The sequence below is a fragment of the Vulpes vulpes genome, chromosome 8, assembly GCF_048418805.1.
Source record: "Vulpes vulpes isolate BD-2025 chromosome 8, VulVul3, whole genome shotgun sequence".
NCBI lineage: Eukaryota > Metazoa > Chordata > Mammalia > Carnivora > Canidae > Vulpes > Vulpes vulpes.
Genome location: NC_132787.1, coordinates 47,895,844 through 47,922,281, shown reverse-complemented (window position 1 = coordinate 47,922,281; position 26,438 = coordinate 47,895,844). Strand labels below are relative to the sequence as shown.

Sequence of the window (26,438 nt, the reverse complement as noted above, 5' to 3'; positions counted from 1 at the left end):
TTAGAAGTCACTTGGAGGCTGTGGTCACAGATGGTCAAAGAAATGAGAGGTGCACATGCCTAGTGTCCCAGAACAGTGTGGCCATCTTACCTTGGCTGGAGGATCATGGCTGGAGTGAGGGTCTAAGGGAGGATCCAGGGCCCAGGGACTGGAGTGACCTGCCACAGATGCAAGGAAAGAGAGGGACAAGTCTCAGTGGGGTGTGGAGGAATGAGAAGCCTCTCTCTCCGCAGGCTGGGGTGAGGGGGTGGGTGCTGGAGGTGGGAAAAGTGGACCATGGGGATGGCAGAGAATGGAGTGAGGGGTTCAGGTCCTTGGTCTGTGGACAAGGTGAGCTACCAGGGTTTTACTGTCCCTCAGAGCCAACTCCATTCTCAATGGCGAAGCCAGAAGAGCTGTCCCATGTCTTGGAGACCACTTACATTTCCTGCAGCATTTTACAATGAAGAAGACCAGGGCCAGCAGAAGCAGTGTCAGCAGGACCCCAGCAAGAAAGGCGAAGGCCAAATGCTGTATGCTGTTTGGGCAAAGAGAGGGAGCAGATAACATGCTGGACTTTTATTTATTTATTTTTTTATTTATTTATGATAGTCACAGAGAGAGAGAGAGGCAGAGACACAGGCAGAGGGAGAAGCAGGCTCCATGCACCGGGAGCCCGACATGGGATTCGATCCCGTGTCTCCAGGATCGCGCCCTGGGCCAAAGGCAGGCGCTAAACCTCTGCGCCACCCAGGGATCCCCCATGCTGGACTTTTAAAAGGCCCCTGCCGAAGACCAGAGGGTGACGGTTCCTGCCGGTGGGGACATCCCTGAAATAGCCCTCCTGCTGCCTAGGTGACTTTTACCCACTGCCCCTCAGCTTTTGGCTCTTGGATTTCAGAACTATTTGAGGCCTCAGTGAAAACTGTGGGTTCTCATCCCCCTCAAAAAAATCTTCATAAGCCCCCTCCCCCACACAGCCAATTTTATCGATCGGCCCAGGGGATTCATGGATCTCTTGAGGGATCTCCAGGTTAAGAAACACACTCTAAAGATAAAACCGATTCAGTTCCTTGACTGTTTCTGGTCCCCGTCGCCCGGACCTCCCTCCCAAGTTCCATCACTGGGAGGTCAACACAGCCTGCAGGGCCGCACGGTGCAAGATGAAGCAGCGGGGACTCCCTTACGCGGTGTGCTGCGGCGCGGTGGGGGCAGCGGCGACCGTCGCGACCGTGGGGCTCGGGCTCGGTCCGCCTGTGGGAGAGCGCAGAGCATCAGAGCACAGGACCTGTCCAGCTGAAGCGTCCGGGGCACCCCACCCTATGCAAGCAGCCAGGGAAGATAAACCATGGAGGGTTCCGCATTGCAAAGGGAGAACAGCGTTTTGTCTGCTGGATCCTTAACTTGAAAACGAGCCGGGACCTAAAACAGTCTGCTGCCCAGATGAAAGAGGGCCCCAGTGTTTAAGCCCTATGTACCCCTTTGACGACCAAACGCACCTCCTGCGGCTCTCTCCAAGATCTGATGGGCCCCTCGGCAGAGGCACACAGTGTCGGGGCCAGGCCGCAGACAACAAAAAGCGAAACCCAGAACTAGCATTTCCCAAAATTTTGGGGAACTTGGCCTTGGAAACTGCTGCCCTTTTTGGTGTGTTCCGTTGTTTGTGGGGCAGCTTCACCAATAACCAACCGAAGGTGGCCTCGGGCCTCAAGCAGCAAGGGAAGCCACGGGAGGGTCTCGTGCTGAGCCCCAGACCCCTCTTCCCCAAACTGGGAGGACAGACCGTTGCCCCCTGCTCCGTTTATCACCCTTCCTGGCCTTAGGTACGGTTTAATTCCTCTAACTCGGGATCCCTGGGTGGCGCAGCGGTTTGGCGCCTGCCTTTGGCCCAGGGCGCGATCCTGGAGACCCGGGATCGAATCCCACGTCGGGCTCCCGGTGCATGGATCCTGCTTCTCCCTCTGCCTGTGTCTCTGCCTCTCTCTATCTCTCTGTGACTATCATAAATAAATTTTAAAAAAATTAAAAAAAAATATTTAATTCCTCTAACTCTAACTCACAGTGCGGTCCCATTACAGCTCCGTGGCACACTTACTGGTTAATCCAGTCCATGTTGCCTTAGCAGTGAGGCAGGTAACGGTTTCTGTCCTGGACTTACCATCGTCGGGTTCAGGTCTGGAACCCCCTCCTCCCATGCCGTCTTCCTGAGAATAAAAAGTGTTCCTCTTAGAAAGCCTAGAAAGGAAGTGTGGCGGAGGGGGTGAACTCTGAGGCTGTGATTTTAGTATCAGAGCAGTATCAGTGAGAGGGAGAGGCTAGTTAAGCTGGGTGTTCTAGTGAGGTCAGTGGTGGGGGGCTTTATACATGTTGTGGTTAGCATACCTCAACAGCCAGTCCTCTGCTTGCCCCTCCAGAAATGTGGTCTCAGCAGGGCACCAAGAATTGACTGATTGGCCCAGAACTAACTCACACCAACTAACTCACAGGAGACTGATGTATAAACTGAAATGACATAAGGAACATGTTGGTGTTACCAGTACATTCTATCAGAACATGTGAGAAAGACAGTTAAAACCAGTTTTGCTTAGAAAATATGGAATTGAACCAAGTATGGGAGAAAATGAATGGATGATTTTAATATTGAATGTCATAGAGGCCTCAGTCCTCCCTGGCAGTGCTGGCTAAGTCTTGACTCATTTTCTCATCAAGGTCCTTCCTCTAGGGTATATCAGAATTTTTATTCTGTTCAATGTACTATATTGTCTTTTCAAGTATGTCAGTATGTAGGCTATGGTTCTACATCTTATGTTAAGCTTTCTGTATTTTCCCTTTTATTTCCTTGTACTAGAAAAGTATAAAGTACCTAAAATCAGCAGAGTAAGATCACTCAAAATCCTACTACCTGTTGTTAATATTATAGCGCATTTCTTTTTAGTTATATTTCCATGCATTTCCTAAAAGCTAGTTGAGACTTCATATCTCCTTTTTTGTTGTTTTTACTGTTTTTTCTTTTATCATAAACATTCCTTCCATGTCACCCAAAACTTTCTACAAGCATTTTAAGTGGTGATAAGTCTTTATGTTACAGCTATGTACTGTAGCTTGCTTAACTGGTTTCTTTGTTGATGAAAATGGTTTCCACTTTTATTTAATAAAATAATAAAACAATTTTAGGAAACCACAGTTTCATTTCATATTTAGGCATGCCCATGACAAGAATTTTTGGCTCTTCCAATACCTGCTGTATTTCAAGGTAGTTTATTTAGACAATAAATGCCATCTATTATTTGTGTTTAATTGTTCAGCTTTCAAAAATGTATCAGTTTCTGAGTCCTAGACATGTGGAGGGTCAGGAGAAGGATATCTCATTGCCATGTACCAGTTACAACAGCAACAGTGACATTAAGTGTCTTAAAATCGATCAAATAGGGGCAGCCCAGGTGGCTTAGTGGTTTAGCTCTGCCTTCAGCCCAGGGTGTGATCCTGGAGACCAGGGATCAAGTCCCATGTCAGGCTCCCTGCATGGAGCCTGCTTCTCCCTCTGCCTGTGTCTGTGCCTCTGTGTGTGTGTGTCTCTCTCATGAATAAATAAATAAAATATTTAAAAAGAAAAAAAGAATAAATCAAATAACATAATCTAGGATAAAATGATGACAGGGAAATCTGGTGAGAATTCTGAGACACAAGAATAGGAAGCTCACCATCTGTAGCAGAATCATCAGTGGTAGCAATTTTTCTAGCACTTTTTGCTCTTTTTCTAATTTAAAAGCCAACAGTGCTCTTTGTAGAGTACCATGAAATATTTATAGAGTATTTTTTAAATATTGAAATATGTGTTTGACCTAAAAAGAGCATGATCTTATCCTATGAATTTATACTAGGCTTCACTACTGGGGAGGTGGAAGATGAGAGGATCATAGGTTTCTGTAAAATCTTAACCTTCACATAAATGGCTCTGAATTTACAACTGTCCTAAAGAAATGCTGCTATAGCCACCTTTAAAAAATTTTGGGTCACCCCACCCTGAAAGACAAAACCATCATGCAGTGCTGCAGGGAAATAAATACTCACGGATTCAGGCCAAGAAAAACAGGAAACACATTTCCACTTGAAAACAACACCCCAAACATTTGACAGAGCATAAATTAAAATAGAAACAGTGCTATATATACTTTTTCACATTTTGTCCATTACTGGAGACTCTTACTGATTGCCATAAAATCCACCAGTTACATACAGCCACTCAAATACAACCCTTCTCTCCTTAAATAAAGTTAAACAGAAAACAAAAATGATAGAAACCACTAAAAATTAGATAACATTTTCTTTTGGTAAGTGATTATTTCATCTAGATTAAAAGCATGGGGTAAATGCATTTACCTTCTAAGAAAAAGTCCGGTCATAAGATGCCAATCGTTTAAGACTGAACTTTTCACTTGTTTCCGTGACTACTCCTGCTTTTCAGAGATGACGAAATAATGATTTACTGGTACTAGCCCATCAAGCTGTGTGTTGCAAAGATCTTGTCTAAACTTGAGGTCAAACTTCCTCTTTAAGCCAACACTATCTATCTCTCTATGTATTTTTAAATTATTTTTATAATATCACCTATTTTTAATCCCATGAATAGCTTCTTTTATATCTTTTGACATGTAAACACCAGAACACAGGGGGTTAAGACAAGTTTATTTCTAAGTAAGTATTTATTAAGTATTTAACCACCATGTGAGATAAGGTGAAAGTCCCATCAATATAACATTATCATTGTCACCAAGCATCTTCAAATCTCATTTGTTCTAACCAGGAAGATAAAGTTGATAAGGAGGAACAAAAACTAGTGTCAAGCATGAGGTGCTAGCTGGGCAGACATGAAATGTGTTAAGAGTTAGGAAAATCCCTGGGGCCACTTGAGTGACTCAATGGGTTGAGCGGCTGTTAGCTTTGGCTCGAGTCATGGTCTCAAGGTCATAAGATCAAACCCCGTGTGCCGCTTGATGTTCAGCAGAGTCTGCTAACCAGACTCTCTCCCTCTCCCTCTGCCCCTCCTCCCCGCTCATGCTCTCTCTCTCTTTCTCTCAAAATAAGTAAATAAAATCTTTTTAAAAAAAGGAGCTGTGAGATCCCTTCAAAAAGAAGGCAAGTCATTTCTTTATAAACATTTATCCATAAAATAATGTTCATAAAGTACTTTGCCTCTTAAAAGAAGTAGTAAAAAGTGGAGGGAGGATGAATTTAGAAAAATAAACATATGGAGTTAGCAATATTATGCAAAATAGAATTTGTGAAAGTTTCACTATAATGAATTCACAAATATTTAAGAAATTTGGAGTATAGTAATTAAGAACACCACAGAGGTCCTGGTCACTCTACTGTGTTTTGAGTTTGACCCAATAAGAAAACAGAACCTTGAGAATGAAATCAGATATTTGAGGATTCAAGAAGTGTGACAAAAGAAAATAATCTCTGAAACTATTATTATTACTGTTTTTTACTAAAGAATGTTCTCAATTTATACAGTTTATGGAAAATAAAGCAAGAATTCTTATGAGGCCAAAGTTATCAAAGGGAGAATTCATTGGATTACCCTCTCAGTAACTCAAATAAACTATTGAAATACAGAGAAAATACTTTTAATTTGTAATTACTGTCTCTGGATCTGTTAAGAAATGCATGCCGTTTGGGGGGTATAGTATTTGAAAACAAGAAAGATTCTAGAATTCAAAAAGAAATATTTAAAATATTAATATATATACTTGCTAAATAAGCTGTGAACTAGGCATTGTGGATATTTCAGAGAACAAGGCAGAAAATTTTCTCATGGGGTCTATGTGTAATTGAGAAGAGAAATCATAAACAAGAAAACAGACATTACAGATTGTGTTAAGGGCCATAAAGGAGAGTAGCAGAGTGCCATGCTAGACTAGATTAAATATAGGAAAGGGTCTTTAGAGGAAATGGATGAGTGGAGATGGTCTGTCCAAGGAGGAGACACTGAGAACCAGAGGATGGGGAAGAGCTGGTTAGGTAGAGAGTCCCAGAAAAACAGTTGCAGGCAGAGGGCAGAGCTGCTCACAGGCCTGGGAGAAGGAGTATCTGGCAGCACTGGTAACACTGGTCAAGGCTGTGTGCAGGTGGGCCCAGAGCCGGGGGTCTGGGTCATGGATGGAGTTGGGATGGAGGGAACAGAAAGGAACTCCATAGGGAATGCCCTATGCCTAGGACTGGTTGCTGGGATTCAGGGGATGTACTTCAGGGAGATCAGCATGGTTCAAGTTTGGAGGATTTGTTTTTGTTTTTGTTTTTAATTTTAATTTTGTATTTAAGTTCAATTATCATAGAGTGTATTTGTTAGTTTCAGAGGTAGAGGTCAATGATTCATCAGTCTTATATAATACCCAGTGCTTGTTACATCACATGCCCTCCTTAATGTCCATCACCCAGTCACCCTGTCCACCCCCCCGTTGCCCTTCCTCCAGCTACTCTCAGTTTGTTTCTTATGATTAAGAGTCTTTTGTGGTTTGTCTCTCTTTCTGATTTTGTCTTGCTTTATTTTCCCCTATGATCCTCTGTTTTGTTTCTTAAATTACACATATGAGATCATATGATAATTGTCTTTCTCTGACTGACTTATTTTGCTAAGCATAATATCCCCTAGTTCCATCCATGTCATTGCAAATGACAAGATTTCATGTTTTGATGGTTTAGTAGTACTCCATTGTATATGCCCACCACATCTTCTTTATACATTCATCAGTAGATGGACATCAAGGCTCTTTCCATAGTTTGGCTATTGTGGACATTGCTGCTATAAACATTGGGGTACAGGTGTCCCTTCAGATCACTACATTTGTATCTTTGGGGTAAATGCCTAGTAGTGCAATTTCTGGGTCATAAGGAAGCGTAGAGCTTTCAACTTTTTGAGGAACCTCCATATTATTTTCCTGAGTAACTGCATCAGCTTGCATTCCCATCAACGGTGTAACAGGGCTCCCCTTTCTCTGCATCCTCACCAACATCTGTCACTTCCTGACTTGTTAATTTTAGCCATTCTCACTGGTGTGAGGTGGTACCTCATTGTGGTTTTGATTTGTATTTGCCTGATGATAAGTGATGCAGAGCATTTTTTCAAGTGTCTGTTGGCCATTTGTATGTCTTCTTTGGAGAAATGCCTGTTCATGTCTTCTGCCCATTTCTTGATCGGATTGTTTGTTTTTGGGGTGTTGAGTTTGGTAAGTTCTTTATAGATTTTAGATACTAGCCCTTTATCTGATATGTCATTTGCAAATATATTCTCTCATTCCATTGACTGTCTTTTGGTTTTGTTGACCATTTCCTTTGCTGTGCAAAAGTTTTTTATCTTGATCAAGTCCCAATAGTTCATTTTTGCCTTTGTTTCTCTTGCCTTTGGACATGTGTCTAGGAAGAAGTTGCTGTGGTTGAGGTCAGAGAGGTTGCTGCCTGTGTTCTTCTCTAGGATTTTGATGGATTCCTCTCTCACATTTAGATCTTTCATCCACTTTGAGTCTATTCTTGTATATGATGTAAGAAAATGGTCCAGTTTAACTCTTCTGCATGTGGCTGTATGATTTTCCCAACACTATTTGTTGAAGAGACTGTCCTGTTTTCATTGGATATTCTTTCTTGCTTTGTCGAAGATTAGTTGACCATAGAGTTAAGGGTTCATTTTTGGGTTCTCTATCTGTTCTATTGATCTAGGTGTCTGTTATTGTGCTGAGACCGTACTGTCTTAATGATCACAGATTTGAAATATACCTCGAAGTCCAGAATTGTGATACCACCAGTTCTGGTTTTCATTTTCAATATTCCTTTGGCTATTTGGGGTCTTTTATGGTTCCATACAAATTTTAGGATTATTTATTCCATCTCTGTAGAAAAAGTTCATGGTATTTTGATGGGGATTGCATTGAATGTATAGATTGCTCTGGGTAACATAGACATTTTAACAGTATTTGTTCTTCCAATCCATGAGCATAGAATGTTTTTCCATTTCCTTGTGTCTTCCTCATTTTGTTCATGAGTGTTCTATAATCTTCTGAGTATAAAGCCTTTACCTCTTTGCTTAGATTTATTCCTAAGCATTTTCTGGTTTTGAGTGCAGTTGTAAATGGGATTGACTCCTTAATTTTTTCTTTCTTCTGTCTCATTGTTACTGTATGCAAATGCAACTGATTTCTGGGCATTTATTTTGTAACGTGCCACTTTGCTGAATCCCTATATGAGTTCTAGCAATCTTGGGGTGGAGTCTTTTGGGTTTTCCACATAGAGTATCACATCATCTGTAAAGAGTGAGAATTTGACTTCTTCTTTGCCAATCTGGATGCTTTTTATTTCTTTTTGTTGTCTGATTGATGAGGCTAGGACTTCTAGTACTTATGTTGAAAAATAGTGGTGAGAGTGGGCATCCCTGTCATGTTCCTGATGTTAGGGGGAAAGTTCCTAGTTTTTCCCCATTGAGAATGATATTTGCTGTGGGCTTTTCTTAGATGGCTTTTATATATTAAGGTATGTTTCCTCTATCCCAACACTGGCTGAGCCACCCAGGCACCCCTCACATGCTTTTTCTGCATCAATTAAAGAGTATCATATGATTCTTTCTTTTATTAATATGATGTATCACATTGATTGATTTCCAGATTTTGAACCACACTTGAAACCCAGGTATAAGTCCCACTTGTCCATGGTTAATAATCCTTTTAATGTACTGTTGGATCCTATTGGCTAGTATCTTGGTGAGAATTTTGGCATCTATGTTCATCAGGGACATTGGTCTGTAATTCTCCTCTTTGGTGGGGTCTTTGCCTGGTTTGGGGATCAAGGTAATGCTGTCCTCATAAAAAGAGTTTGGAAGTTTTCCTTCCATTTCTATCTTTTGAAACAGCTTCAGTAGAATAGGTATTAATCTTCTTTAAGTGTTTGGTAGAATTCCCCTGGGAAGCCATCCAACCCTAGACTCTTATTTCTTGGGAGGTTTCTGATGACTGCTTCAATTTCCTTGCTGGTTATGAGTCTGTTCAAGTTTTCTATTTCTTTCTGTTTCATTTTTGGTAGTTTATAAGTTTCCAGGAATGCATCTATTTCTTCCAGATTCTCTAGTTTGTTGGCACATAATTGCTTATAAGACGTTCTTAGAATTGTTTCTTCAGTGTTGGTTGTGATCTCTCCTCTTTCATTCATGATTTTATTTACTTGGGTCCTTTCTCTTTTCTTTTGATAAGTCTGGCAGGGGTTTATCAATCTTACTAATTCTTTCAAAGAATCAACTCCTAGTTTCATTGATCTGTTCTACTGTTCTTTTGGTTTTTATTTCATCAATTTCTGCTCTAATCTTTATTAATTCCCTTCTTCTGCTGGGTTTAGACTTTATTTGTTGTTCTTTCTCCAGCTCCTATAGGTGTAAAATTAGGTTGTATAGTTGAGACCTTTCTTGATTGTTGAGAAAGGCTTGTATTGCTGTATACTTCCCTTAGTACTGTCTTTGCTGTATTCCAAAGGATTGAACCATGGTGTTTTCATTTTCATTTATTTCCATGAATTTTTAAAATTCTTCATTAATTTCCTGGTTGACCCATTTATTCTTTAGTAGGATGCTCTTTAACTTCCACTTATTAGAGTTCTTTCTGAATTTCTTCTTGTGACTGAGTTCAAGTTCAAAGCATGTGGTCTGAAATATGCAGGGAATAATCCCAATCTTTTGGTATTTGTTGAGACCTGATTTGTGACTCATTATGGGATCTATTCTATTCTGTAGAATGTTCCATGTGCACTTGATAAGAATGTGTATTCTGTTGCCTTAGGATGGAATGCTCTGAATATATCTGTGAAGTTCATCTGGTCCAGTGTGTCATTCAAAATGCGTGTTTCCATGTTGATCTTGGGTTTATTATTTTTTTTAATTAATTTTTATTGGTGTTCAATTTACCAACATACAGAAAAACACCCAGTGCTCATCCCGTCAAGTGTCCACCTCAGTGCCCGTCACCCATTCCCCTCCAACACCCGCCCTCCTCCCCCTCCACCACCCCTAGTTCGTTTCCCCGAGTTAGGAGTCTTTATGTTCTGTCTCCCTTCCTGATATTTCCCAACATTTCTTCTCCCTTCCTTTATATTCCCTTTCACTATTATTCATATTCCCCAAAATGAATGAGAACATACTCTGTTTGTCCTTCTCCGACTGACTTATTTCACTCAGCATAATACCCTCCAATTCCATCCACGTTGAAGCAAATGGTGGGTATTTGTCGTTTCTAATTGCTGAGTAATATTCCATTGTATACATAAACCACATCTTCTTTATCCATTCATCTTTTGATGGACACCGAGGCTCCTTCCACAGTTTGGCTATTGTGGCCATTGCTGATAGAAACATCGGGGTGCAGGTGTCCCGACGTTTCATTACATGTGAATCTTTGGGTTAAATCCCCAACAGTGCAATTGCTGGGTCGTAGGGCAGGTCTATTTTTAACTCTTTGAGGAACCTCCACACAGTTTTCCAGAGTGGCTGTACCAGTTCACATTCCCACCAACAGTGTAAGAGGGTTCCCTTTTCTCCGCATCCTCTCCAACATTTGTTGTTTCCTGCCTTGTTAATTTTCCCCATTCTCACTGGTGTGAGGTGGTATCTCATTGTGGTTTTGATTTGTATTTCCCTGATGGCAAGTGATGCAGAGCATTTTCTCATGTGCTTGTTGGCCATGTCCATGTCTTCCTCTGTGAGATTTCTCTTCATGTCTTTTGCGCATTTCATGATTGGATTGTTTGTTTCTTTGGTGTTGAGTTTAATAAGTTCTTTATAGATTTTGGAAACTAGCCCTTTATCTGATATGTCATTTGCAAATATCTTCTCCCATTCTGTAGGTTGTCTTTTAGTTTTGTTGACTGTATCCTTTGCTGTGCAAAAGCTTCTTATCTTGATGAAGTCCCAATAGTTCATTTTTGCTTTTGTTTCTTTTGCCTTTGTGGATGTATCTTGCAAGAAATTACTGTGGCCAAGTTCAAAAAGGGTGTTGCCTGTGTTCTCCTCTAGGATTTTGATGGACTCTTGTCTCACATTTAGATCTCTCATCCATTTTGAGTTTATCTTTGTGTATGGTGAAAGAGAGTGGTCCAGTTTCATTCTTCTGCATGTGGATGTCCAATTTTCCCAGCACCATTTATTGAAGAGACTGTCTTTCTTCCAATGGATAGTCTTTCCTCCTTTATCGAATATTAGATGACCATACATTTCAGGGTCCATTTCTGGGTTCTCTATTCTGTTCCATTGATCTATGTGTCTGTTTTTGTGCCAGTACCACACTGTCTTGATGACCACAGCTTTGTAGTACAACCTGAAATCTGGCATTGTGATGCCCCCAGCTATGGTTTTCTTTTTTAAAATTCCCCTGGCTATTCGGGGTCTTTTCTGATTCCACACAAATCTTAAAATAATTTGTTCTAACTCTCTGAAGAAAGTCCATGGTATTTTGATAGGGATTGCATTAAACGTATAAATTGCCCTGGGTAACATTGACATTTTTACAATATTAATTCTGCCAATCCATGAGCATGGAATATTTTTCCATCTCTTTGTGTCTTCCTCAATTTCTTTCAGAAGTGTTCTATAGTTTTTAGGGTATAGATCTTTTACCTCTTTGGTTAGGTTTATTCCTAGGTATCTTATGCTTTTGGGTGCAATTGTAAATGGGATTGACTCCTTAATTTCTCTTTCTTCAGTCTCATTGTTAGTGTATAGAAATGCCATTGATTTCTGGGCATTGATTTTGTATCCTGCCACGCTACCAAATTGCTGTATGAGTTCTAGCAATCTTGGGGTGGAGGCTTTTGGGTTTTCTATGTAGAGTATCATGTCATCGGCGAAGAGGGAGAGTTTGACTTCTTCTTTGCCAATTTGAATGCCTTTAATGTCTTTTTGTTGTCTGATTGCTGAGGCGAGGACTTCCAGAACTATGTTGAACAGCAGTGGTGAGAGTGGACATCCCTGTCTTGTTCCTGATCTTAGGGGAAAGGCTCCCAGTGCTTCCCCATTGAGAATGATATTTGCTGTGGGCTTTTCGTAGATGGCTTTTAAGATGTCGAGGAAAGTTCCCTCTATCCCAACACTCTGAAGGGTTTTGATCAGGAATGGATGCTGTATTTTGTCAAATGCTTTCTCTGCATCTAATGAGAGGATCATATGGTTCTTGGTTTTTCTCTTGCTGATATGATGAATCACATTGATGGTTTTACGAGTGTTGAACCAGCCTTGTGTCCCAGGGATAAATCCTACTTGGTCATGGTGAATAATTTTCTTAATGTGTTGTTGGATCCTATTGGCTAGTATCTTGTTGAGAATTTTTGCATCCATGTTCATCAGGGATATTGGTCTGTAATTCTCCTTTTTGGTGGGGTCTTTGTCTGGTTTCGGAATTAAGGTGATGCTGGCCTCATAGAACGAATTTGGAAGTACTCCATCTCTTTCTATCTTTCCAAACAGCTTTAGTAGAATAGGTATGATTTCTTCTTTAAACGTTTGATAGAATTCCCCTGGGAAGCCATCTGGCCCTGGACTCTTGTGTCTTGGGAGGTTTTTGATGACTGCTTCAATTTCCTCCCTGGTTATTGGCCTGTTCAGGTTTTCTATTTCTTCCTGCTCCAGATTTGGTAGTTTGTGGCTTTCCAGGAATGCGTCCATTTCTTCTAGATTTCCTAATTTATTGGCGTACAGCTGTTCATAATATGTTTTTAAAATCGTTTGTATTTCCTTGGTGTTGGTAGTGATCTCTCCTTTCTCATTCATGATTTTATTAATTTGAGTCTTCTCTCTCTTCTTTTTAATAAGGTTGGCTAATGGTTTATCTATCTTATTAATTCTTTCAAAGAACCAACTCCTGGTTCTGTTGATCTGTTCCACAGTTCTTTTGGTCTCGATATCATTGAGTTCTGCTCGAATTTTAATTAACTGTCCTCTTCTGCTGGGGGTGGGGTCTATTTGTTGCTTTTTCTCTAGTTCCTTTATGTGTAGGGTGAGCTTTTTAATTTGGGATCTTTCCAGTTTTTGAATGGATGCTTGTATTGCGATGTATTTCCCCCTCAGGACTGCTTTTGCTGCATCCCAAAGATTTTGAACGGTTGTATCTTCATTCTCATTACTTTCCATGAATCTTTTTAATTCTTCCTTAATTTCCTGGTTGACCTTTTCATCTTTTAGCAGGATGGTCCTTAACCTCCACGTGTTTGTGGTCCTTCCATACTTCTTGTCGTGATTAAGTTCTAATTTCAAGGCATTATGGTCTGAGAATATACAGGGGACTATCCCGATCTTTTGGTATCGGTTCAGACCCGATTTGTGACCCAGTATGTGGTCTATTCTGGAGAAAGTTCCATGTGCACTTGAGAAGAATGTGTATTCAGTTGAGTTTGGATGTAAAGTTCTGTAGATATCTGTGAAATCCATCTGGTCCAGTGTATCATTTAAAGCTCTCGTTTCTTTGGAGATGTTGTGCTTAGAAGACCTATCCAGGGTAGAAAGAGCTAGATTGAAGTCACCAAGTATAAGTGTATTATTTTCAAGGTATTTCTTCAGTTTGGTTATTAATTGGTTTAAATATTTGGCAGCTCCCACATTCGGGGCATATATATTGAGGATTGTTAAGTCCTCTTGTTGGATAGATCCTTTGAGTATGAGATAGTGTCCCTCTTCATCTCTCACTATAGTCTTTGGGGTAAATTTTAATTTATCTGATATAAGGATGGCAACCCCTGCTTTCTTTTGAGGACCATTTGAATGGTAAATGGTTCTCCAACCTCTTATTTTCAGGTTGTAGGTGTCCTTCTGTCTAAAATGAGTCTCTTGTAGACAGCAAATAGATGGGTCCTGCTTTTTTATCCAGTCTGAAACCCTGCGCCTTTTGATGGGGTCATTAAGCCCGTTCACATTCAGAGTTACTACTGATAGATATGAGTTTAGTGTCATCATATCTATTCAGTCCTTGTTTTTGTGGATTGTTCCACTGACCTTCTTCTTAAGGGGGAATTTTAAGAGTCCCCCTTAAAATTTCTTGCAGAGCTGGTTTGGAGGTTACATATTCTTTCAGTTGCTGTCTGTCTTGGAAGCTCTTTATCTCTCCTTCCATTTTGAATGAAAGCCTTGCTGGATAAAGTATTCTTGGTTGCATGTTCTTTTCATTTAGGACCCTGAATATATCCTGCCAGCCCTTTCTGGCCTGCCAGGTCTCTGTGGAGAGGTCTGCTGTTACCCTAATATTCCTCCCCATAAAAGTCAGGGACTTTTTTTCTCTTGCTGCTTTAAGGATTTTCTCCTTATCTTTGGAATTTGCAAGCTTCACTATTAAATGTCGAGGTGTTGAACGGTTTTTGTTGATTTTAGGGGGGGATCTCTCTATTTCCTGGATCTGAATGCCTGTTTCCCTTCCCAGATTCGGAAAGTTTTCAGCTATGATTTGTTCAAATACATATTCTGGCCCTCTGTCCCTTTCGGCGCCCTCAGGAACCCCAATTAAACGTAGGTTTTTCTTCCTCAGGCTGTCATTTATTTCCCTTAATCTATCCTCATGGTCTTTTAATTGCTTGTCTCTTTTTTCCTCAGTTTCCCTCTTTGCCATCAACTTGTCTTCTATGTCACTCACTCGTTCTTCCACCTCGTTAACCCTCGTCGTTAGGACTTCTAGCTTGGATTGCATCTCATTAATTGATTTTTAATTTCTGTCTGATTGGATCTAAATTCTGCAGTCATGAAGTCTCTTGAGTCCTTTATGGTTTTTTCTAGAGCCACCAGTAGCTGTAAAATAGTGCTTCTGAATTGGCTTTCTGACATTGAATTGTAATCCATATTTTGTAACTCTGTGGGAGAGTGGGCTGTTTCTGATTCTTTTTTTTGAGGTGAGGTTTTCCTTCTAGTCATTTTGCTCAGTGCAGAGTGGCCAAAAACAAGTTGTATTGGGAAAAGGAGAAAAAGAGAGAGAAGGAAAGAAAAGAGAAAAAGAAAAAAGAGAAAGAAGAAAAAAAAGGGGGAAAAGAGAAGAAAAAGAAAGAAAAAGAAAGAAAGGAGATAAAAGAAAAAAAAGGGGGGGTGGGGCGGGGTAAGCAATCAGAAATCAAGAAGAAAGAAAGAAAAAAAAAAGCACAAAACAAAACAAATAAAAAAAAAACACAAAAAAACCCCACAAAAACAAAAACAAAAAAAACCAAAAGCAAAAACCACGGGGAGTATCTTCCGATTCTGTGTACTTTAAGTCCCTTGACTTCCCTTGGACTGGTCCGTCTCGCTGGTCTTCTGGGGGAGGGGCCTGCTGTGCTGATTCTCAGGTGTTAGCACTTGGGGGAGCTGCTCTGCCCCTGCCTGGTGCAGGGCTCAGTGGGGGCTGTTCACCCCGTGAGGCCCCGGGAGGAAGCCACAGTGGCGGGGGCAGCTCTGGGACCCTGGGGTCAGCTGCCGCAGTAGCTCCGGGGCTCTCCGTCTGCAGGGCCTGGGGGCTCCCGGGCGGGGCCGCTGATCTGCTCAGTTCCAGGCAGGAGCGTCCTCGCTGTCCTGGGCCCTCCCGGCCTCTGCCTGTCCCGGGGGGAGGCCGGATCCTGGGCTGTGTCCCGGCGCCCTGTGCTCCGGAGCCTGCGCTGTTGGATTCGCGCTCCCGCCCCGCAGCCCCCTCCGCGGAGCTGCCGCCCGAGCCCCTCCGAGCTGTTCCCGGAGCCGCGCCGCCCCCTCCGCGGAGCTTCTTCCTCCGCCCGAGCCGCCGCCGCTGAGCTGTTCCCGGAGCCCCGCAGCCCCCTCCGTGGAGCCGCCGCCCGAGCCCCTCCGAGCTGCTCCGGGTCCCGCCGAGCGCTGCAGCCCTTAGGGAGCTCGGCGCACTCTCCGGGGCGCAGTTCCTCTGTTACTGTCCCAGGGAGCCCGAGGGCATCCCCGCCTTTCTGGGGATCCTGCTCCAATTCCCCGGGAGGCCTTTCCGCGGGGAAGGTCGGTGCAGCTCCTGCTCCCCCGGGGACGGGCCTCTCCTGTCCTGGGGACACTCGCCCCGGCCTCAGCCCGGCTCCTCGGGGCCCCTCCCCCTCGGAGGCCTTTTGTTCCTTTATTTCTTTTTCCCCGTCTTCCTACCTTGATAGAAGCGCGAACTCTTCTCACTGGAGCGTTCCAGCTGGTCTCTCTGTAAATCTCAGGCCGAATTCGTAGATTTTCAGGATGATTGGATGGTTTTCTAGGTAATTTGTTGAGGACAAGTGACCTGGAGACCCTACTCCTCCGCCATCTTGCCCCTCCCCCTCTCTTCTGTTTAGATTATCTGTTCATTGCTGCAAGTGAGGTGTTAAAGTTCCCTATTATTTTATTGTCATTGAGTGTTTATTTAATTTTGTTATTAAATGGTTTATATAATTGGCTGCTCCCATGTTAGGGGCATAAATATTTATAATTGTTAGATCTTCTTGTTGGAAAGACCCTCTAATTATGATATAGTGTCCTTCCTCATCTCTTGTTACAGTCTTGGTTTAAAATCTGATTTGCCAGGCAGCCCGGGTAGCTCAGTGGTTTAGCACTGCCTTCAGTCCAGGGTCTGATCCTGGAGACCTGGGATCGAGTCCCACGTCAGGCTCCCTGCATGGAGCCTGCTTCTCCGTCTGCCTGTGTCTCTGCCTCTCTCTCTCACGAAAAAATAAAACCTTAAAAAAAATTCTGATTTGCCTGATATAAGGATTACTACCCTAGCTTTCTTTCTATGTCCATTAGCATGTTAAATGGTTTTATATCCCCTCACTTTCAATCTGGAGGTGTCTTTGGGTCTAAAATGAGTCTCTTGCAGACAGCATATTGATGGGTCTTCCTTTTTTATCCAATCTGATATCCCATGTCTCTTGATTGGGACATTTAGAGTAACTATTAAAAGACATGAACGATATGAAGTTATGTATTACCTGTAAAGTCACTGTTTCTGTATATTGTCTCTGTTCCTTTCCGGTCTATGTTACTTTTGGGCTGTCTTCACTTAAAGGATCCTCTTTAATATTTCTTGCAGGGCTGGTTTGGTGATGACAAATTCTTTGGGTTTCTATTTGTCCTGGAAGCTTTTTATCTCTCCTTCTATTTTTTTTTAATTTTTATTTAGTTTTGATAGTCACACAGAGAAAGAGAGAGGCAGAGACACAGGCAGAGGGAGAAGCAGGCTCCATGCACTGGGAGCCCGATGTGGGATTCGATCCCGGGTCTCCAGGATCGCGCCCTGGGCCAAAGGCAGGCGCCAAACCGCTGCGCCACCCAGGGATCCCAATACATCTCTTTCTATTTTGAATGATAGCCTTGCTGGATAAAGTATTCTTGGCTGGGGCACCTGGGTGGCTCAGCCTTTGGCTCTGGTCATGATCCTGGGGTCTTGGGATTGAGTCCCACATTGGGCTCCCTTCTCAGCAGGGAGTCTGCCTCTCTCTGTGTGTCTCTCATGAATAAATAGATAAAATCTTATTTAAAAAAAAAAAGTATTCTTGGCTTTTTTTTTTTCTTTTTTCTTTTTTTCATTTACCACCCTGAATATAACATCCCAGTCCTTTCTGGTCTGCCAGGTCTCTGTAGATAGGTCTATTGCTGGTCTACATCTCTACCTTTGTGGGTTAAGGACCTCTTTTCCCCCAAGATGGTTTCAGGATTTTCTCTTTATTTCTAAAATTTGCAAGCTTTTGCAAGCTTCACTATTATATGTCGAGTTATTGGACCTATTTTTATTGATTTTAGTTATTTTATTTCCCCAGAGAGGGATTCTCTAGTGTCTTCTATGCTTTTTTCAAGCCTGAGATGTAAGTGATACTTAGCAGAGTGGTAGCAGAAACAAGAAAGGCCAAAAAAGTCAGACTGTGATCAAAGGTGTTACCAAAGGGCTGAAAGTGGAAGAGGAGCCAGAGAGGGAAACAGTCGTAGCTCAAGACTTAGAGTGACAATTAATTAATCCAACATTTACTGAGCAGCTACTATGAGCCAAACACACTGCCAAGTTCTGAAGTAAACAGCATAATAAAATGCTGTTGATGCTATGCTGACATCTGCACCAGATGGAAGTGGGACCCAACAGAGAAAGGGCTGAGCTTACACAATAAGGAGGGAGACTGAACGTCACGAGAAGCATTGTAGAGGAGATGATGTATGAGTTGCATCTTGAGAGATGAATCACATTGTCTAGGCAGGCAGAGTAAGGAAGTGTATTCCAGGCAGAGGGACTGCATGAGCAAAGGCATGCTTTGTCATGTTGGTTACAGTCCAGGAAATGCAAGTATTTCGCCATGCCTGGTGCAGTAGGAAATGAGGGTCAGGTGGTGATGGGGAATGGAAGAGAAGGGTCTGGAGAGGAATGACAAGACCAGGTGATGGAAGATCCTAAAGAAACCTTACCTTACCTTGGAGGGAATGGAGAGATGGCCAAGAAAAAGTGACATGGTCACTTGGGGTTTGGGCAACAGAACATAGGAAGGACTGGAGAGGGGCCGGGCAGCAAGTCCTTTACCATTGCAGAGCTCTAAGAGGTGGAGCAGAAATGTGATGAATCTAGTCATTTATTCCACGTGAGAGGAAGGTACAGGAGAGAAGAGCTCAGGGTAGCTCCTAGATTTCTGCATCACATCACTGATAAATAGTGAAGATATAGAAGAAAGGGGTGTAGGATTGGACAAATAATGCATTTACTCTTGGACACATTGACTTTCAGGAGCTTGTGAACATTCAGGTAGAGATGTGGAGAGGATAGCTGGATGCACAGGCCTAGTGCTCATGAATGAGATTTGACACATTTGTGTGGTAGACAGTCCTAGTTCTTGCCCACAACCAGTTCTTCTCTACTCCTGGCCCAGAGCCTCACCTGTGGCTGTGTGGTGCCTTGTGACTAGTTATGGCCAGTGGTCCATGGATGATAGTGAACAATTTGAGTTGAACAATTTAATTGCTGAAGTTAGACTTATTCTGACCCCTTCTCCTGCAGGACGATCATGGAGATTTTGTGATGAGAAAGTAAGGTTGAAGACTCTAAAGCAGGACCACTATGTCATCATATAGAGGGCAGTTTCTTTGGAGGGTCACTTGGACTTGTGGGTGGACCAAGAGCAAAAAATAAGTTTCTCCATGTTACACTGAGATTTGAGGATAATTTCTTATCTCACTTAACCTATCCTGCCTAATACAATTTGAGGTATAGATGAGGAAGTTATCAGCACACATGTGATAGTAGAAGCCAAGGGAACGGTCAAGATTGTACAAGTCTGTAGAGTGGGTATAAAAAATCCCAGGACAGAACACTGAGGCACATCAATATTTAAGAGGCAGGCAGATAGTCATCAGCTAAGGAAACTGAGAAGAAGCAGTGATAGTAAACATGTGCTATTAGAAGCCAGGGGTGGGGAGGTGGGGGGAGGGAGGAAAACTGTGGCCAATAGCACCAGATGATGTAGAGAGGGAGGCCAGGTAACATGAGAACTGGAAAGAGTGGATTGGATTTGGAAATGAAAGGATTGTGATCTTTTCTGTGAACACAGCTAAGGATGTAGCAGTGGTGGGAACAAGACTTCAGTGGGTTGTACAGTGAACATGAATCCCAGGACACAGAACAGATTGGATCTTTAAAAAGATCCTCTTTTTAATAACACTAACAAACACTGGATGAAATAATTAATTAGTTAATTAATTTTTAAATTTTTATTTATTTGAGAGAGACAGTGCACCAGTAAGGAGGAGGTGGAGGGAGAGGGAGAAGCAGACTCCCTGCTGAGCAGGGATCCCAATGTGGGCCCCATCCAAGACCCTGGTATCATGACCTGAGCCAAAGGCAGATGCTTAACCTATTAAACTGCCCAGGCAGAACTGAAAAATGGGTAGGAAATATCAGAAAGGGAGACATAACATGAAGACTCCTAACTCTGGGAAACAAACTAGGGGTGGTGGAAGGGGAGGAGGGCGGGGGGTGGGGGTGAATGAGTGATGGGCACTGAGGGGGGCACTTGACCGGATGAACACTGGGTGTTATTCTGTATGTTGGCAAATTGAACACCAATAAAAAATAAATTTATTATTAAAAAAGAAAAAAAGAAAAATGTGTGGCTGAACTAGATGTTGGAAACCCTCACATGTAGAAAGGAAGCACAATGAGTGAGACCCGGAGCTGGTATTTGCTCAGGTATAGCTGCTAATTTTTGTTGACCAAGAGCTAGGGTCAAAAGGCCATGTGTGTGAGATCAAGAAAGCAAGTCTAAAGCCAACACAAAGAAGGGAATTTGCATCAGACTCTCTGAAAGGGGACCCACAGTGGGTGATTTAGGAAAAAAAGCCATGCTTTTTTTTTTTTTTTTTTTTTGGAAATGGTAGGGGTCCTTGTTATACTAGCTTTTGACAGCAGCATAACAAATGATCACACCCTTAGAGGTCTAAAGGAGTACACATTTATTATCTCTCAGTGTCTGTAGGTTAGAGGCTTGGGTACTGCTTACCAGTGTTCTCTGCTTAGGGTCTCATCGGGTTGCATTTGAAGTATTGGCTGAGGCCTTAGTTTCATCAGAGACCTGACTGGGGCAAGATCCACTTCCAAACTCCATTTGTTGGATGAATTCATGTTCTTTTGGCTGAATGACTGAGGGCTCTAGTTTGTTGGAATCTGCCCTCGAGTCCTAGAAGATGCTTGCTGTTGCCTGCCTATGGCCCTATTTGTAGGTAGTTTATAACATGGCAGTTTGCTTCCTCAAAGCCAGCAGGAGAGTCTTGCCTGGCTGGTAGGATGGTCTTACAGTGTTGTGTAGCAGTGGGAGTGACTTCTCATCACCTTTGCCACATAAAGTAACCCAGTGGAGGGTGTGGCAATGTATTGCCTTCGCTATATTGTATTCATTAGATGCAAGTCACAGATTCTGAAATCTGTGCTCAGGGGAGGGGATTTTACTTGAGGGTGACATGGGGCATATTGTGGGGCAGTGCAGGATTCCACCTATCACACTGGCTTATTCCAATCTTGGCTCTGGGCAGAGGAGGACAGAGAGAAAAACAAAATAAAACAACTTTTCTTTGGGGATTCTCTAACCTCAAACCCAACTTCAGGAAGTTTGGGGACCAGAATTTATACTTTTTTGTGCTTCTGTATCTTCTGTTCTTTATCACTCATTTAACAACACTCTCAAATTTCCTAATTTCTTCTTTGCTGCATGTATTACTTAGAATTGTATTTCTTAATTTCAAAATACATGTGGATTTCCTATTTTGTTAACTACTTTTCAGCACAATTGCTCTGTGATCAATGAAAATATTATGCGTTTCAATCCTTTAAAATCTGTTGAGGCATGCATTATGTATATCAGACGGTCAATTTTTGGGTACTGTTTCTCTCTTTAAAAGAGATTTATGTCAGGCTCCCCGTGCATGGAGCCTGCTTCTCCCTCTGCCTGTGTCTCTGCCCCTCTCTCTCTCTCTCTGTGACTATCATAAATAAATAAAAATTTAAAAAAAAAAAAAAAAAAGGGATCCCTGGGTGGCGCAGCGGTTTGGCGCCTGCCTTTGGCCCAGGGCGCGATCCTGGAGACCCGGGATCGAATCCCACGTCAGGCTCCCCGTGCATGGAGCCTGCTTCTCCCTCTGCCTGTGTCTCTGCCCCTCTCTCTCTCTCTCTGTGACTATCATAAATAAATAAAAATTTAAAAAAAAAAAAAATAAAAAAATAAAAGAGATTTATTTGGGCAGCCCCAGTGGCCCAGCAGTTTAGCGCCGCCTTTCAGCCCGGGGCCTGATCCTGGAGACTTGGGATCAAGTCCCACATTGGGCTCCCTGCTTGGAGCCTGCTTCTCCCTCTGCTTGTGTCTCTGCCTCTCTCTCTTTGTCATGAATAAATAAATAAAATCTTTAAAAAAAAAAAAACTTAAAAAAAATAAAAATAAAAGAGATTTATTTATTTATTTATTCATTTATTCATTCACATTCATTCATTTGAGAGAGAGAAAGCACAAGCAGGAGGGGCAAGGGGAGAGTAGACTCTGCAGAGCCCGACATGGGGCTTGATCTTATGACCCTGAGCTGGAACTAAGAATAGGATGCTTAATTGAGCCACCCAGGCACCCCATGTATACTACTATATCATATGAACTTGAGAAGAATGTGTAGCTTATGGTTACTGGCAGTTGTGTTCTGTATATCTCTATTAAGTCCAGTTTATTTTGTTCAAATTCTATATCCTAACTGCTTACTATTTTTTTAGTCACTGATGTAATTATAGATTTGTCTACTTCTACATAAAAATGTTTTAATCTCCCAAGAGTTTATATTTGCACTTACAATGTTCACTTAGGTATACTTACATGTTTTGTTTTGTTTTTCTTCAATAGTTGTTTTTCTTCCTTTTTCCCATTTCTGGTATTCCCTTGGGATCATTTTCCTTGTCTTAAGAATACCTTTTAGTCTTTCAACAGAGTGCTGCAGGTTGCTAACTCATTTTTAACTCAAAATCCTTATTCTTTTCCATTCTTAGAAGCTACTTTTACTGCTATGGAATTCTAGTTAGGTATTTTCCCCACCACACACTGACCATTTCGTGTCACGATCTAGTCAAAAGCTCCTTAAATATTGCCTCTGCCTCATTTTCTTTGGGAACTTGAACAACTTATCAGGCTGTATTGTATCTTCTCAGTTCTTATTCTTCCTTTTTATTATCTTTTTGTCTCTCTCTTCTTTCTTCCAGATATTCTAAGTTATTTCCAGTTCTTAATTGCTCCTTTCACCTTTGTCTAATCTGCTATTGAAAAATGGCCAACTGAGCTAAATTCTATATATATTTTTTCAGGTCTAGAATTTGTATTTTCCAAATTTTGTTTCTTTTCAAAGTATTTCTGGTTCTCTGTCAACATTTTCAAACCTGACTTTTATCTGCTTTATTATTATTATTTTTTAATTTATCTACGATAGTCACAGAGAGAGAGAGAGAGAGAGAGGCAGAGACACAGGCAGAGGGAGAAGCAGGCTCCATGCACCGGGAGCCCGACGTGGGATTCGATCCCGGGTCTCCAGGATCGCGCCCTGGGCCAAAGGCAGACGCCAAACCGCTGCGCCACCCAGGGATCCCTTTTATCTGCTTTAATACAGTAAGCATAGTTTATGGCTCATTTAGTTCTTGCTTACAGTATCTTATTTCCTAATTATCTGATTATCTTTTACTGTAAAACTGGGTTTGAAAAATCCTTTGTAGAAGAAATGTAAAACTAGGACCATGTTTTGTTCCTCTGAACGAGGTTTCTTGTATTGTGTTTGCCAGGGATCTGGGGGCACCAGCAATCTGGGATCAAATTAATCCAAGTTCAGGGCTGAGTATTCAGAGTCGTCCGCTCGCAGCAGGGCACCCATGGAAGGGCTGGGTTATTTTTGTCTTCACCTTTACTCCAAGCACAGCTGACTGTGTGTGTGGTGGTGGTGGGCAGTGGTGATATTTACTTGGGTCTCTCTCCTCGATGGGTCCTGGACTCCATCTTTCATTCCTCTAGTCCTGTGAGGTCACCAAAAGAATAGCTTAGTCTTTTGGCCATCTCTTAGATTGGCAAATGCTCACAGTGCATAAACGGGCCTGAGTGCTAAACTCACCTCTCTGAATTTCCACTCTTAATTCTTGTCCTGATAATTTCCCATTATCTCATTATCTGCTTTCAAATTCTTAGGATAGGTTTTATATTTTACCCAGATGTTAAAAACTTCTTTAGTTGGACAGCTGGTCTGATTTACTTAGTCTACCATTACTGGAAGCAAATGTTACAAGATTTTGCATTTCAGTTGCATTTTAACCCCAACAACAAAGTTCTAGGAATCTATGTCTTAATTTTATTTCTTCAACAACAAACAGAAAATTTAAGCAAGGTACACTTAATAATAATAATAATAATAATAATAAAGAATAGAAAGGTTTTAGAATAAATGTTTTATAAGAGAGGTACCAGACCTTAGCAGGGAACATCAAAAAATTTTAATGGAAAACACTTTAAGACCTAATACATGGAGAAACATAATCCTTAATTACTTCCTTTACTGTCATTTATCTTGTTCCTCTATCTTCTGCATTTCCTGGAAACTAGAATTTCCATCTTAAGCCTTGAAAGATTCAAGTTAAATATTTTGGGCTAGATTACATCATAGGTGATATTGTCTATATAATCACCTCAAGAAACATTTCTGGTTATCTCACCATGAGGATGCTAAGAATAACCACTGAATTAGGGGATTGACTTGACTAGAATGGCCTTCAAATGATTAATTATCATTGATAATAAATTTTTTTATGTTCACTATAGGTTTAACAAAAATATTTCCCTTTTTTCATTGACATTATAAACTATTTCTATGCTAATACAAAAATACTTCAATTAGACTTTTTCATATCATGTGTTTAAAAAAGAATGATACTCTAATTTGCAGATGGCACAGCCAATCATCATGCAGCCTGTTTGTAGGTACTAAACCACATCCACCACATAGAAATAAATTTCTGATTTGAAGGTAGAGATTTAGAGCTGGAGTTTGGAGTTTTGCCTCTAGGAAACCTGCTTGGCTTATCACCTCTCACTGCAGACTGGCTTCACTTTGGGTTCCCATACTCCTTGGGCATAGGTACACAAATTCCCTCAGCATATATATCCGTGGCTCCTTGCCCAACAGAAGCAGCATGTGCCCTACAACTGGCCACCATTGCTTATGTCCAGGTGGCAGAGCAGTCTCTTGGCGAGGTTTCAGAGTTGCTGAGCACAGGACATTACTCATCCGGTTCTCTGGTTTTGGGGACTGTGGGGCTGTCCTCAGACTCTGAGGTTGGAGCAACCAAGTGACCTGATGAGAAGCCCGAGCCTGGCTGTCCCACATATTGAGAAGCAGTATCTCCTGGTGTATTTGCCATCTGTGGCAACCTGTCTGAGAAGCTCTAAGTTTGTGCAAAGGCTGCAAAACTGGACAAGTTTAGACGTTTGAGGAATAGCAAAGAAAGGGTGGTCAGAGCAGATTAACACAGGGAGAGTGGTAGATGAGGTCAGAGATTGTTGGGGATCAGATCATACAGCATCTTATATATAACAGTAAGGATTACATTCTATTCTAAATGTGATAGGGTATTACAAAATTTAATGCAGGGAAGTGATAGGACTCGACTTACATTTTATAGAGCTTACTTTGGCTGCAGAGGATTGTTTAAAGGGGTGCAAGTGTGACAACAGAGAATTACACCAGCCCAAGTGAGACATGGCAGCTCGGATTAGGCAGTGGTGAGTGGACAGATTTGATAAATTTTGAGTAGAGGTACCAAGACTTGCTGATGGATTGATAGAAAGTAAAGGGACTATACTCCTTGTTTTTTGGGCCGATGAATTTGGGTGAATGGTGGTGCCATTATCTGAAATGGAGAAGACTTAGAGAAAAAGCAGGCTGGGGGTGGAGACTAAGAGATCTTTGAATTTACATTTGAGATGCCCGTAAGGTATCCAATAGGCGTACAGACAATACAAGAGAGGGTGAGAAGTGTTCTGGGAATTACTCTCTGTAGGTCTATTTCCTCACCATCTTTCAATCCTTTACCACCACTGTATTTAACCTTCTGTCCCTGTTGTTCACAAGTACTATTCTAAGAGGGGCCACCAAAGACTTTCAAGCTATTAAGTCCTCTTAATCCCCCTGAAAAAGTGACTCTTCTGACTCAGAACTCTCTGCTGTCTTGATTTTGACATTGTTATCTTCTGGTTTTCCTTGATAACTGGCTATTCCTTCTTTTGCAGAATCCTCTCTGCCATTTCTCAAGCACTGATGTTCGTTCCTTCACAGCTCTATACTTAGCCTTGTTCTCCTTCCCGAATCAGTTGGTCCTGTACCCCAAATCACTGTAATCATAGTACCACCTCTTCTCTTCTAAGCAAGAAAGTTGTGACTCATATTGATGGTTCCCTTCTTCCATATTCTGCACATTCAAGTCTCACTAATGCTGCCTTTAGTTAAGGTCTTCAGTGTCTTTCGGCTAGAATGATCCTAGAGCCTAGCTTTGTCTCTCTGCAAACTGCCCTCCACTGTTGTTACTTTTCTGAAAAATAGTCATTCCTGTGCTTAAAACCGGTTTACTGGCTCCCTTCCTGAGAACAAAATCCAACTTCAAAGCACAGCATTTAAGGACCCTAATATAAGTCCTATTTATATTTCATCGGAGTAACTTCTTGAGTTTCAAAAAATGCTACTTTCCTATATTAGCTTCTCTACAATCACGAATGCCACTTTCTGGACCCAACCCCTCATTCTTTTGGTGAACCTCCTCTTTCAAATGCCAGCTCAGCCTTTTCTGACCTATCACCTTTCAGCTCTCCATGTTTTACTGGATGTTCAATGACTTCTTGGGATAAGTCTGTATGTATTATTCATTCAGGTTAGCACTTATTAGTAGGCTAGTTACTGTGGTGGTTTGTAATGTGTCAAGTGGGTTAAGCTGAATTTCTTTCGA

The 26,438-nt window shown here is 41.8% G+C and overlaps 1 protein-coding gene across 4 annotated transcripts in view; it reads right to left on the bottom strand.

The window, feature by feature from the left end:
- Positions 1 to 5,011, bottom strand: part of C8H1orf162 (chromosome 8 C1orf162 homolog) — a 30,867-nt gene extending 25,856 nt beyond the window's left edge. For 2 of the 4 annotated variants that reach the window (XM_072766448.1, XM_072766449.1), the window contains exons 1-6: positions 4,360 to 5,011; positions 2,362 to 2,481; positions 2,075 to 2,183; positions 1,167 to 1,233; positions 423 to 517; positions 91 to 158 (exon numbers count right to left, since the gene is read on the bottom strand). In XM_072766448.1, coding sequence (XP_072622549.1) covers positions 91 to 158; positions 423 to 517; positions 1,167 to 1,233; positions 2,075 to 2,174 — 330 coding nt within the window. In that variant the 5' untranslated portion in view covers positions 2,175 to 2,183; positions 2,362 to 2,481; positions 4,360 to 5,011. Of the gene's footprint in view, positions 1 to 90; positions 159 to 422; positions 518 to 1,166; positions 1,234 to 1,478; positions 1,837 to 2,074; positions 2,184 to 2,361; positions 2,482 to 4,359 lie in introns of those variants that run through there. The other 2 variants (XM_025983290.2, XM_072766450.1) reach the window with 2 other exon arrangements.
- Positions 5,012 to 26,438: the final 21,427 nt, after the last annotated feature.